Source organism: Diadema setosum, chromosome 12, assembly GCF_964275005.1.
Source record: "Diadema setosum chromosome 12, eeDiaSeto1, whole genome shotgun sequence".
In the NCBI taxonomy this organism is placed as follows: Eukaryota; Metazoa; Echinodermata; class Echinoidea; order Diadematoida; family Diadematidae; genus Diadema; species Diadema setosum.
Window position 1 is genome coordinate 1,388,793 of NC_092696.1, and position 15,156 is coordinate 1,403,948.

Sequence of the window (15,156 nt, forward strand, 5' to 3'; positions counted from 1 at the left end):
TTTTTATGTCTTGTTATATTGCTATTTCAAATGTGGCTTGCATCACAAACCAGCACTCTGAGTCGACAAAAATGATTAAAAGAGCAAACTTCATGCTTTAGAATGATGATGTATAACTCAATTTAAGCGAAGTCTCCTAACCTGTCTATGTATTAGAAAGAAAGCACATACTCTGGAAAAGTGTGTACACTAACGAAAGAGGCTCTGAGGCATGTGGTCTATTCAAGCGCTTAATCTTAATATAGGCAGTGTCCTGTACAATGAATGGGACCAAAACGAAACAAAACAAAACAAAACAGGACTTGAAACTTGATAGCAACACCAGTGCAGTGATTATCAGATTAAGCTGAAATTCAGCATGCTCTATTTATCCATTCTATCCATGATTAATACCAAAGATCCAAGCAGTAGCACAAATTCCAAGTTATGTGAGTTAAATTGAAGAGTAGGTACAGGGTTAAAAAAAAAAATAAAAAGGGAATTCTAGGGCGCATAGAATCATGCTAATTAAAACGAAAATGTTCTAGAGAAGAAAATAAAAAACAATGCAAAAACCCCATGATTTCCAGATCACTTAATGAACCCAAACTATTAGGATAATGTAGAAGAAGAATTACTCTTTCAGACAATATGAAAAACTCAATACTGACAAGTTTCACCCATTTCACCTTTTTTGAGTCTTTACACAAAATCCGTGGTTAACAAAGCTTTGTTGGTTTTGTGATGCGCGGTCAAAAATGATACAACGTGTAGAGGGACTGAATTGACCTTATTATGACAAAAGGGATTTTTTTTTTTTTTACGGTTCTTTGTAACGAGTTTCCACGGCATGTTCATTCAGTGTAAACTTCATTTTGCATTTACAGCAACTGTGCGTATGTTTGTGTGTGCATGTGTGTGTCAGCATGTGTGTTTGTGTGTGTGCATGTGTGTGTTGTGGGCAAGAATTTTATCATTATGTGGAGGAAAGGGAGGGGGTGCATGATAGGTATCACCGAATGTCAGTAACAAATCTGGTTTAATCTCAAAATGAATATTTTTTTTTTTTTTTTGTCCGATCTAAGAAGAGATCCTTAGTAAGCTCGCATTACTACGGTTTTCTATGATTACGGTTGTGTGTAACAGGAAGGAAGACATTGAACATTAATTTCATCTTTCATTTTTCATTTCATTTTATTTATTTCCACAACTTGCACAATTGGTAAAAAAAAAAGAATGAACAATACAGGACAACATGTCAATCATAATATGCAATACAGGATGTGGAGGAAGAAGCAAAGGTCATTGGCCTGTCAAGGCTTCTCTCTAGTAAAAAGTAACAATTGTGACACAATACTATAAAAGAACAAAACAAAACAAATCAAAACAAGACAAAACGAAGCTACTTCATATATTAGCATAAAGGGGATTATTGCAGGAATGCATTATTGCACGTATATGATTTTACAATAGATTCTTTATATTTTCTCTTAAATGCAGACATTGAGACACACTGCTTAATTTCAGTTGGGAGACTGTTCTCACGAGTTACACGCAGAATGATCGTTGAGGGAGCTATATAAAGATTCGAACGAGCCGTTAGTATTTATCGACGTTGTACAGCGTCGATAATTCCGAAACCATTATTGCATGATTACTAAGACATGAGAGCACTTTGAGGCGAGTAAGTCTCACAGTGTTAGTTATATGAAATGTACTTTGACCTGAAACACAAACTAAGACAAGGCAATCTCAGGGAAACTTTACAAAGGTACCAAAACTCCATATTATCTTTAATGTGGACAATGGACAATGCCCATTGTGCTCTCAAAGAAACACAAAATATGTTACTCAATAACTCATGTTTCGTGTAACTCGAAAGAGATGTAACATGCATCTATGAATAATAAAAAAAGACTCGGTATACGTTTATGCAGGAGGGCGCCACCTCGTATAGTGTTATTCGACCGTGCATGGACACTTTGCAACAAGGATGATAGTGTACTGACCGAGCTGCGTATTTATGATTGACGATAATACAATAAAGGGCTTTTTACACTTGTGTTTCTTAACCCCGGACTTTCTCTGACCCAGGACTATCGTTAGTCCCGTACCAATTTTTTCAGCTTTTTACACTCGCCAATTAGTCCCGTACTATCTCTTGTCCGGGGCTAAGGAGAAAACTGACCTTTTTACACTCGTCTTTCTTAGCCCCGGACTTTCCAAACCACATGAATATTCATAATTACGCTGTGTACTGTACACGTACACGCACGCACCGGCAGCACTTGATTACCTCGTTTCTGATTGGTCAGTGAGGGTCGCACTTCGTCTCCGTCGCTTAGCCCAGGATTATTTTTTCGTTCTGTTTACACTCACTTGCTTGGCACCGCAATTGCGGTGCTAGCACCGCAATTGCGGTGCTAACCCCTGCTATTTTGCAGGGCCAGATAGTACCGTACTATCGGTGGGGCTAGCCCACTTTGGCAAAAACGAGTGTAAACAGAAAGTGGGCTAAGGATAGTCCCGTACTATCGGTGGGGCTAAGGCCCCCCCTTAGCCCCACCGATAGTCCGGGGCTAAGCAAAAATTTACAAGTGTAAAAAGCCCTTAAAAACATTATATTCAAGTTTCGTAAACTATGCTGTTATACCTGATATGGCATGGCAAATAATCAAATTGATTACACTAACACGGAGAAATCTTTCGATGACATAACAACATGCATTCGGCTGATTTTATTCACTTCATTCCCTGTTTCTATAACATTTCCACGCGCCGCTGGGACTGGAATTATCATTACATGAAAGCACGAAACTATGCAGAATCCGTATTTTAATCATAATTCTGTAATATTATTGTGATTTCTGTCACAATCGCCCATCGACTGTTCCCTCTTTTGAACGTTAATCTCACTGAAGTTCCCGAATAACTACTATTTCATTCCTTCGTGCATGTTCTGTGATCACGTGACCATTGACAGTACACACGGGGATCTGTACACAAGATTAGACATAAAAAAGGCAATAATGTGCACGCTGCTGGAACTGATTCAATACTGACGTATTATATTCAAAATCTTTGTTGAGTTCAAAGTCCATACTGTGCAAAATACATCTATGTATAGCTGTTGCACTGATGGAAACGCCATGACATTGATTTCGTGCATTGTAATTTCACACAGTTTTTGCTGGGACACTTCTACACTGTTGATATGAAAAACATGAGACAGGGCGCATTGCCTACCTGTAGACATTACATTCAGCTGCAAACCTGTTTTCGTGATTGTTGTGGTCCATGTGCAATTTTCATTTTCCTGATGTAATTTCGGCAAAGGAATAATCCAAGACAATCAATGCCATGGTGAAGTAATCATGATAGCCCACTTCATGAGACTTGATGACATTCACTTTTTTTTTCTAGTTCGTCATACTTAATTCTTTTTCTCAGAGTCGCCGAAAAAAAAAAAAAAACTTATCTAATTCATTTGCAATGGTGAAATGAAAATAATACAATTTTACTGAGTAATGATTATCTACCATAAGAGAGCTTTACTTCCGTTGCCTTTTTATAACATGACTGTAGGGTCGATGATTAAATGAAATCTAAATTCTAAGTTGTTATATTCACAACATGTTATCAGTGCTTATCAGTTATCTGTTCTATCGGCTGCAGTAGCTGCAGTGGCCGTAAGACCATTATCAAAATACTCTTAATAAGAAGAAAGAGAAAACTACGCCCTGATTGATTCAATAATTCATCTTCACATTCCCCTTGCATAGATATTATGCAAAACAAATAGCAAAAATAATGATTGTTGGAAAGTATGCATTGCTCACCACGTTCATCGCTCCATAATTCCATATTATTATAATTCGGTTCTCTTGCCTATTTTGCCCCTCCTCCTACAGTGCTTCGTATATTAATTGGCGACAGGTTTGCCCTTTGACAGTGATTAATTAAACCAAAAACGTTATTGTACACCATTCTCTTTTGTTTCCTTTTTTGATGCCTATCTTCGGTTTTTCTTTCCTGTTTCATACCGTCCTCGTTTTTGTTTTTGTCCTGGTTGTGTAATCTTTTCTCTCTGTCTATTTTGTCTGACGTCATCATGTCATTTTTTTTTTTAGATACATGGAGTACTTAAATGATCTTCAGATACTCCATGAATCTCCATGAATAAATGACAAAATTCCAAGTTTGCTTTCTCGTGGATTACTTTCTTCCATGTACAATTAAATTAAATCATTTTAGTTTGCTTACTTAGTTCATTTAAGGAAACATAAGGAAAAAAAACAGTACTTTGATTACATTTTGTTATGTGTGAGTTGGAATTCTTTACTCATGTAACCGTTGAATGTATAGGTTATAATATATACATGTATACATGCGATATATATATATATATATATATATACCGATGCGTGTGTGTGTGTGTGTGTGTGTGTGTGTGTGTGTGTTTATATTACATTACCTTGTACTACTTTATATGGAAAATAAGTATCATTGGAAACAAAAAATAAATCCCCATAAACACGAGTTACTGTTCAACTCGGTGAGCTCCTATCAAAACGATGTGAGGTAAAAGCAACTTGTCGGGATTTAATGTTATTATCATTTAATTCGTTTAGCATGATATGTAAGATTGTATGACATTCTCTGACTAAAAAGGCAATTCATTTTACCCCAACTCCAACTGAACATGGCGACTTGTAATCCTTTTAAACACAACGTATAGTAGTGTTAGGCCGCTGTGGAGAGAGAGAGAGAGAGAGGGGGGGGGGGGGGGCGAGAGAGGCAGAGCGAAGAAAAGTATGATAACAATGCTTTCTAACATCATACTTATTGGATAATTTTAGGTTCAGTATCAGTGCTAGTGTCAATGCCATCTTAAACCTAGTATTGATTGTTTTAACGATACATTTGTATTATGTTATCACCATTGGTTATGTTCATTCAAGATAATTCTTTGGGAGATTATACAAACGTCATCACCTGCACAGAACTGTGTTGTCATCTGTTCTTTGCAAAATTGTTGTTGTTCATTTTCTTCTCCAAAATATTATTTCCTTCAGGCGTGGATAGCATAGTAGGAAAAAAAAAAAAACGTTTTTACCGAAAGACACCATCTTAAGCAGTGTTAAAGTTTGCAAATAAGGACAACCAAGACAGCATCAACATGTGTATAAATGTAAGATTATTCGTATATGTGCGTTTATGCCTGGTATCAAAATGCCTGTTATATGACATGTCATTATTTCTCGAATTCTTCAAGACAAGGTACACACAGGTTTTTCAAACAAATTAAGTCTTATCATGCAGTGCACTCCTCCCAAGTGTCATTCTTTAAGGGTGTTCATCCCGGGATTACGCCGAAAACACGGTGCTGCGTGCCGTACATAGCAGTAAGTTTACAACCAGCTGACACATTTAAGGTACTTGAATTGCGTGTCAATAAAATCGTGTAATGTTATTACTTCCTTTAAAGAAATCTGGAAATTGTGCGCTGAAGTAGTGACACATAGCAGTGCTGTAGATTTCAAATGAACCATCGTTATTTAACACTTTATTCAGGTAGCCGTACACAGTGGGAGTATATTGTGTATTCATGACCTTTTCATTGTAAGCGTTTTAACCCGGCATCACTTTTTCCATCATAACTACAATGGATGTTGCAGTGCCATGCACTAATTTGAAGATTGCATGCAATCTAGTTGTACGGGTGGAACTCATGTTCAATAAATGTACGTTTCAGGTCTGCCTTTGGGCGCGGAAAATGAACGTGTCTGCGTCATGCATTGTACGAAGCCATTCATGCACGATACGAGCAAACAACTATGTCTCCTATGAACCGTGACAATATTATGCTGTATCCCACATAGTCTGCAAAATATGAAGATCTCACATACATAATTATCAGCAAGCAAACGGCTGTATATAGGAACGGCAAATACTTCCTCCATTCAATCAACAAAAGAGTTTTGTCTGTCTCGGAAGATTGCATTGCTTGGGATGTGTTTGACGGTCGCCATTTTTGAAAATTATGGCAATTGTGTTTACTTGACAGTCTTTTGGGACATTACCATCGAAACGTGTAGTCAAATTATTCTTTGTGAATCATATCAGACCTTGACAACTAGTGATGGATAGAATATACGAACTCGTTCTCCTGGTAATACTGACTGCAATCGTGTTCAGCGGCCACACTGGAAAAGGTAGGTGGAACTTCATTATTCGTATGCACTCGGCTTAGTTTTCACTGTTTAGATCCAGACGAATAATGCCAAGGTGTGTCCACTTCAATTCATTTCAATTCATTTTATTTTCATACTTCTCATTTATGAACATTACAACAGAAACCAGACAAGTTCTTTTACCTTGTGAACAATGTGCAGAAAACAAACAATATACATGGTGATAACACAGTAATTACATGTAATGATAACTGGTCAAAATCGAAATCGAAATGGGGTTGATCAAAGAGAAGTATGACGGGACCTACATGAAAGCTAGCTTGTTTGGCTGTAAGCCCCGAGTAATCAGTGTTTGTGAAAAAGAAACGGAGAACGGATAGAAGACCAGAATGATGATGTAAGGTTGCCAAATTTTATGTAATAAAAAAGAAGAAGAAAAAGACGTAGAAGAAAAACAAACAAACTATACATTAATATGAACTTACTGTGACCGAGCCATCATTATTATACAGCCTACTTTGGTGTATATACTATAAACTATTGTTGCATTAAAACTTTCACCAGGATATGATCAGTAAGACACAAAAAGTAACATGTACAACTATTAAGCCATTTGGTGCCTGCCGTCAAGCTCTGCATAGAAGGTTAGAGAGGGGCAGAGGGAAAGAGGAAGAGAGGGAAACGAAGTAGAGTGTGGAATTGCTAATGATGAATTCAGAGAGCCCGATGGCAAGACCCTAAATGGAATCTGTAACGTGTTGACAAAATGTTTAATTGGACAATAACATACCACAGTATTACATAAGACATTACGACTGTTCAGTGTCTGCAAAATATGCACTCAATAAAAACTCTTTTAATTTACGTTTAAAGGAATATAAAGACGAGCAGCTTGTTATTTCGGGGGAGAGGTCATTCCAGTATCTAGGGCCCGTATACATTATCGTTTTCTTAGCGAAAATTGTTCGAGTACGTGGAAGGTGAAATGCGTCACTTTGGCGGGTAGGATAATTATGAATCAAATAGTTTTTTCTGAACATGCTAGTAAAAACATCCGGTAACTCGTTGGCAGAAAATTTGTACATAAATATGCCGACGTTGTAACTGAACAGATCTGACATTTTCAGTATTTTATTTTTCAAAAATAAATCATTCGTGTGGGACAAATATCCGACATGGTTGATATTTCTGATGGCACGTTTTTGAATACGGAACAGTATATCAAGAAGATTTCTAGTTGCATTCCCCCACACAAGAATACCATAATTAAGGTACGGAGTAATCAAAGTAGAATAAAGATTAAGCAGAATTTGACTTGGAAAAACACTCTTAAGTTTATTAAGAACACCCGTATTTTTAGAAAGAATATTACTTAAATAACTAACGTGGGATTTCCAAGATAAATCACTATCAATAAAAAGCCCTAAAAATTTTATACTACTGACTTGATTTAATTCAGTTTCATTAAACTTAATATGAAAAGGAAGGGTTTTAAGACTATTGCTAAAAAGCATACAATGGGTTTTATCAATATTAAGTGACAATTTGTTGGCGTATATCCAAGATTGCACAGATTTAAGTTCTTTATTTACTGTGTTAACAAGAGTATAAGGATCTCTGTGTGTAAAAAACAGATTGGAGTCGTCAGCAAAACATATAAAGGAAAAAATTGGCGAGGAACTAGGAAGATCGTTAATGTACAAAATGAACAATAGTGGGCCTAGTAAGGAGCCTTGTGGAACACCACATGAAATTAACTTTAACTGAGAATCACGGCCATTTATACTCACAAATTGTTTTCTGTTTGATAAATAATCTCGAAACCAGTCCAAAGCCTTCCCACGTATAGCATAATGTCGTAGCTTGTAAATCAAAATATCGTGGTCAATTGTGTCGAAGGCCTTCGAAAAATCAAGAAAAACTCCAATAGTGTGGGAGACATCATCTATAGCATGAGCAACTTTATGGATAAAAGTGAGTAAGGCATGGGTTGTACTGTGGTTTTTCCTAAAACCAAACTGGGAGTTACAAAAAACTTCACACTTTTCGAGAAATTTGTGTGTGCGCGTATATACCAACCTTTCAAGAAGTTTTGAAAATGAAGTTAACAAAGATATAGGGCGATAATTTGTCACAGATTCTTTTTGTCCTTTTTTAAAAATTGGTACTACTTTAGCTATTTTCATTTTTTGTGGAACTATGCCAGTAGATAACGATAAATTATAAATGTGTGTTAATGGTATAACTATTTCATTAATGATGTTTTTAAGGAGAAAATTGGTGATTCCATCACATCCAGAGCTTTTCTTAGTGTTCAAGTTTTGCACGATATCTTTGATTTCTTCTTCAATGACAGGTTCAAAAAAAAGAGAGTGCTGATTCTGGTCTTTTAGAAAGTAATAAAAATCAGTATTTGAATGCGGAATACTGCTGGCAAGATTAGGTCCTATGCTTACAAAGTATTCATTGAATACTTCTGCCACATCAGCTTCATCTTCAATGTACTTATCATTATTAATAATATGCCTAGGTGGTTCGATGTTATTTTTAGTGTTCAGCGCTTCATTTATCACCTTCCACGTACTCTTGATGTCATTTTTATGCTTGATAAATTGCTTTGAAAAATGCATTCGTTTGGCTAAACGTATGGATGATGTAAGAACGTTGCGATAATGCACATACCGAGACCGAGTTCGACTGTTAGGATCACTTCGGTATTTGTAGAAAAGAGCATTTTTACGGTTAATAGACCTCAGGAGAGATTTCGTAATCCATGGTTTCTTTGGAACCTTTTTACGGTTTAAACGAGTAAATGGCTTAACGGGTATAGTGGAATTGAATGCGGATGATAATATTTGTGAAAAGTGTTCAAAAGCTAAATTTGCATCACTTTGGTTATTAACAATTGACCAATTAACGGATCCTAATCTCTCCCTAAGTCTATTAAGATTAGTTTCTGACATTTCTCGAAAACCAGAATTAGGCGAATAAAAAGAGGCATTACTTATGTTAACATTGGGCAGAACAGCGAAAATCGGAAAATGATCGGATACATCAGACACTATTACACCAAGCGTGATATTGGAAAGAGAACTATTAACAAAGATGTTGTCAATTAGAGTTGCTGTGACATCTGAAATTCGAGTGGGCTTCTTTATAAGAGGTGAAAAGGACTCGGATAACATCACATTGAGGAAATCTTGGCATGCGGAGTTGGTATGACAGTCTAAAAGGTTGAAATTGAAGTCACCCATGATGAAACAACTTTTATTCTCCAAATATTTATCAGCTAAAAGTACGGATAAAGATTCAATGAATTCAGTGGGGCTTGTATTTGGAGGTCTGTATATTTCACCGACAACAATACTTTTTCTATTTGGAACCCTAATTTCAATGAAAATACTCTCAATAACTTCAGACATTAAACTGAATTCGTCTAAGAGTTCATAATTCAAATTCTGAGTGACGTAAAGCCCAACTCCGCCGCCTTTTTTACCTGCCCTGTTTTTTGTCAAAAGTGTGAAGCCATCAATGGTAAATAGCGAAGAAGGTGATGTTTCATTTAACCAGGTTTCACTGATTCCGATAACCTGACTATCAAATTTAACTTGATTCACGAACATATTGAATTGATCAAAGTTTTTGTTTATACTCCTTATGTTAAAGTGCGAAATAAAAAATTGGTTTGGATTAGAATGAGATAATGAAATTATGTCGTCTTCAATGTGGTATTCTGTAGGTGGTGTTTGACGACTGGTGTCGTTTACATCAGAATCAAGTATCAGTTCGTGAGCTTGTGAGTTCAACAAACTAATTATATCAGGGTTCTTACCCTCTTCGCTATTTGTGGCATGTACGGGTACATCCTCTTTGTCTTGTGCATAAGCAGACATAACAACGATTCCATTATTCATATCATTCACACTATTTGACTCAGCCATTGTGAAAAAGTTTCAGAACAGTGGGTATTACATAAACTTGTTGACACAAAACTCTGCTTTTGAACTTGTTTGCTGCTTGCTGTTTAGGGAGAAGACGACATTCACCTGTCTGAGTTATATAAGATGCTTGAGTAGCTGGCAAAGGAATGTCTATAAACAAAACATGAGCAAGCATTATGCGTAAACCAAGCTTGAAGTGCGAGTACAATTTTTGTCTTGAGGTAGGGATTTCACGGGATGATATACAAAGAAAAATACCTGTGTTTGTCAGTACAAGCAGCAAGAAAACTGTATAAAAAGCAGGGAGAGACACTGGAATGACTATTTTCCCCTTTGAAGAAATGTGACACATTTGAGTAGCTACGTACGTACAGACATTGACAGCATAAATGTCGGTTGAACGGTTACAACCAGAAAATAAGAAACACTTGAAACATGTTAACAGCTTGTGTTCACTGGGTGTGGAATAATGACAGGGGGTGTGAATTTGGCTACTGGAGTATCTGCATACCAGAAAAAGAAGGGACAAGTTCATGTGGTCACAAATAAGAATTGTGTCGATACATTTTGTGCTATTATCATAGGCATTTAAAAGTGCACACTTGGCACACATATAAAAGAAATTAAAAATCTTTGTGGAGCTTGCGTTTGGCATTTCAACATAGATATACCTTCTATAAAAAACAGAAGGAATAAACGACGTTGAACATAATGTGCATAGATCAAAACTTACTATATCAGACAAGGTAAACGCAACTGTCTCAACCTCTGAGAACAGAAGCAGGAATACCATTAACACGAAAACGGAATTATACATTTCTTTAACCGATTCCAATAGAGACAATTTGTGGTCACCCCTCCCTCCTATACATGTGAACAGAATGACGAGCAGAGGTGACATTTTCTTTCTTCCTCTTGTCAACCCTTTTCTATTGTAAACAAGGAAAAAAGTATCATTATGATACAGATTCTGAATGACATATTACTGGTGCAATGTACCCAATGTCATTACTTTTTGGTTGCTGTTGGAGAAAAAAAAAGCAACAACAGCAATAAAGTTGGAGGTAATGTATTAAAATCATTCATATTGGGTTTAATATAACCTGCAGTTGAATACAACAAGATTCATGTCAAGCCATTTACGTACGTACCAATGCACAATCCGTGAAATTGTGTAGAAAAAACAAATATTACATTATTTCACAGCATTAGGCGAGTCGTTGAATATAATTTGATAAGGGTAAAATAAATGACAATTATCCGGTTACAACGACTGCTTTGGTAATAAGACAACAGTGGGCTACAGCACAAAACACACTGCTCAAGTATTGTTGCAAACTGATTGTAATGGTGTGGCTACGTATTTCGAACTGAGTATGATTAAGGTGTGAAATACGAATTACCTGCGAGAACTATTAAGGACGACGTTCGTTCGTGTCAAAATCAGTTAACATTACATATTTCGGATGGACTTTGATAATGTGAAACGATTTTACTGGGAAGCATGCTATGGACGACGTCCGTTCATGTCCAAACCAGTTGTGAATTACAAATTAAATTTGGTTAACAAGCTAGTTGGAAAACGTACTGTAGACGGTGTTCGTACGTTAACAAGATCGACTAGTTTGGTATACACAGCGTTTAAATACAGAGTCACAGGTTTCATCAGCACCTTTCAGATCAAGTTCATTCTTCTCGTAAAAGTGATAACAATGTAAATCAGTATCAAAGCTCAGTTGTGTAGTAAATGAGGTTTAGAAGGGCACGTACATTTTATGTGGACTTCTTCAAAATAAATGTGGAATGGTGAACTAACCAGATAAGTTGCGCTAAGAGTTTGCGATAGGGGATTCGTCGCTTACCGTAAACGCTGTAGTTTTGTGCTGATAAATCCTTGGGTCACATGGAGATGTTTAGAGGGAAAAAAGCAGAAAACTAACGAACGCAGTAGATGACTTAGCCGAAGATTGGAATGAAGATTTAATCTTTGTATTGGTTCCACACTGCTGTGCCTCTTTCCTTCCAGTAGAGCAGCACTCTGGTACCAGCCACTGATATTTTGGTGGAAACATTTCTTTCCTTCCTCATGTTGTACGCGATTTTCGCGAGGGAACTTCTCGTAGCTTTAAGGGCGGGTGGGAGATCCGTGCGAACGGTTATTCTGCGGGTTTCCTGCGGGTCAGTGGCAGCTGAGGCGTTGGCTGACCGTGGCTGGCGCTGGCGTTGGCGCTCATCAAACGCAGCGAGGACTTTATTTCTGTCCTTCATGTAGACAAATTTTGCGATGATGGCGCGAGGGGCTGGGGCTTGGGGAGAGCTCTCGTTGGGTTGGGTGGGTGCATTGCGTCGGGGAAGTCGATGCGCATTGACCAGGGCGATGGTGGCGGCTTCGTCGTGGCTCAACCCTAGGTAGACAAAGGTATCTCTAAGCAGATTCTCCACGTTTTCGTCGGGGGTTTCCTTTATTCCGTAGAACAGTAGGTTCATGCGACGACAGTAGATTTCCATCAATGTCAAACTGTCCTGAAGCCTAGAGATTTCTTCCGCCGTTTTTTTCTCTACCTCTGGAAGCCTTTTTTTCTCAAGTTCGTCGAGCCTGGCGGAGTTCATTGATGTAGAGTCTTCCAGTTCAGAAAGTTTTTTATTGATAGTGCCAATCTCCTGTGAGAGTGCATCAAGCTTAGCACACACAGTTGATGATGAGCTAGTTATGCTTCGCTGAATGTCTGCTAGCGTTGGCTCGGTAGGTTCGGCATTACCGCTGTCTTGGGGTCGCTGGCTCACCTCTCCCCGGGCTTGTTGGGTAGTGGGCACTCTATCCTTGCTGGTTTGTCGCGTAGTGCGGCTCGCCATTTTTGCAATACAGCACCTTGGGAACGATGAAACTGTTCAAATTTGGGAATTTTCAGCTTTCCTTGGAAACTTCGTTTCAACGAGAGTCAACAGTTTTTGATAGACTATCAAAATGAGAAAAACATAGGGTTAAGCGGTACAGCTTCGTCACGGATTTGGGTGAGAAGAAATGGGGCGGTGGCCACTATCGGAGAGAGTTAGCGATCCACGTCCGTCTCCATCGGTGTCTCGGCGCCAGCACTTATGACAGATCAAACCAGAAAAATGACCAAAATCGTTGTGTGTTATTTTCATTTCTTTTTCTTACATCGTTCGAATTTTAGTTTAATGCAGGCACCACTTACAAGTGACCTTCAATAAGAAAAAATGAAATATCACACATTGAATAATTAATGCTTATTGTAGGCCTACTTATTCTTGCTTCTACAATTCACTGTATGAGTGTATTTCTTTCGATACTTTACCGGGAATCACCAATACAGCTATAGAGCCACAAACTTACTCAGAAAAGTATTAAAATTTACTTGTTCATTATACACTGGGACAAGATCATATCACCCGTATTCTTAGTAGGATTATGTAATGTATACGCTTTGCGTAAAGACGAAGGAATTGAATACGATTTGTAAGAGTTTTCAAGTCAGTATTCGCTGTAATTTTGCAAGTGAGAATCATGACGTAAGTGACGTTTTTAGGGTTTACCTGTTCTGCAAAAAAAAAAAAAAAAAAAATCCCTTCTCTTTCAGGGTAGTGCTTGTTTTTTTTTTTTTGTGAATTGTGCGAATGTAAGATTACCATAACATAAGAAGTATACTGTTACTTTCAGATTGACAATTTTTCAATGATCTTCGACAAAGGTAGCACAGGAAAATATTATTTGTCACTTACAGTTTCTAAGATCAAACTGGTTGTTTTGCGATATAAGTGAGAATAACCTGTTACGGCACTTACAATTTAAACCTGAATGTAAGACTGAACTGGAGTTCTAAAAATACGGGGGAAAATAAATTTGATAAGATAAAAAGCATAAAAAAGAACATTGAGTGAACTGAGCTTCCCGCTACTTATGGTAGACTACCATCTCATTACTCCGATGCTGAAAATGGGTCATGAAGACAGTGACTAAGACATGCATGCATAAGGTTACATACCTGTACATGCACAATGGAAGCGAATGCCCGCCGACAGTTATTGCATTTGCTCAATTTCCCAATCGGATAGCCTCAGTGGTAAACACTGCCCCTAACGTTCAAGGATGGAAAGGAGCAGACATCCGACTGCCATGTGACATCCTGGAGGAGCCTCTCACTGTGGTCTGGGTCCAGGAGAGAATCTCAGATCAGCAGCAGAGGACGGCCAAGGCTGGATTCGCTGATGGAGAATTTCAGAGCTTGGAGGAGCGGTTCGACATCGACAAGAACTTCAGCCTCTTCATCAGCGACTTGGAGGTGGCAGATGAGGGTCTTTACTATTGCCAGGTTGTGTTGAAAAATTTCGAGAATTTTGACAATTCTACCTTCATGACGATTAGTGGTAGGTGAAATATAAACTTTGAATATATGTATATATTCATTATATATATATATATATATATATATATATATATATATACATATATATATGTATATAGATCATATGTGACCGTGCACCTCAAAACGAACATAAAGTCGCACACACTGATTTTGCGTGAGGACTGAAAATAAGTGAAATGGGTCAACCTAGCCGAACTTGACTTTTTCATATTTTCTGAAAGAGCGGATCTTCTTTTACATTATGCTAAAATTTGGTATCATAAAAGGGGCAGGAAAGTGTGTTTTTTGAGCATTTTATCTCGAAAATTTTGGGTAGAATAGTGTGATTAAGTGTGTCCTTAGAATCCCTTTTTCATTTCTGAAAAGCCTTGTCCACACTCTTCACTTTAAACTCAAATAACTTTTGAAAGGATAGTGCTACTGCTTTGAAAGTTGGCATTGATTATGGACAGAATGTGTTAATGAGGCATGCTTAATTTCAGTTTAATCAAATAATCCCTTCATTGTTGTTACTCTGGTGGTTAACTTCCTGTTTTTGTCCCATTCATCGCACAGCCAGCACGGTTTGGTAAAGATTAAGCGTTTGAATAGACACTGTACTGCAGAGCCTCTTTTCTCAGTTCACACTTTTCCTGAGTTTGTGCTTTCTTTCCGATA

The 15,156-nt window shown here is 37.5% G+C and overlaps 1 protein-coding gene across 1 annotated transcript in view; it reads left to right on the top strand.

Moving 5' to 3' along the window:
* Positions 1-6,121: 6,121 nt before the first annotated feature.
* LOC140235653 (uncharacterized) overlaps positions 6,122-15,156 on the top strand; it is a 70,234-nt gene continuing 61,199 nt past the window's right edge. The window contains 2 exon segments of the mRNA XM_072315662.1: positions 6,122-6,194; positions 14,189-14,500. Of these exon segments, the coding sequence (XP_072171763.1) occupies positions 6,122-6,194; positions 14,189-14,500 (385 nt within the window).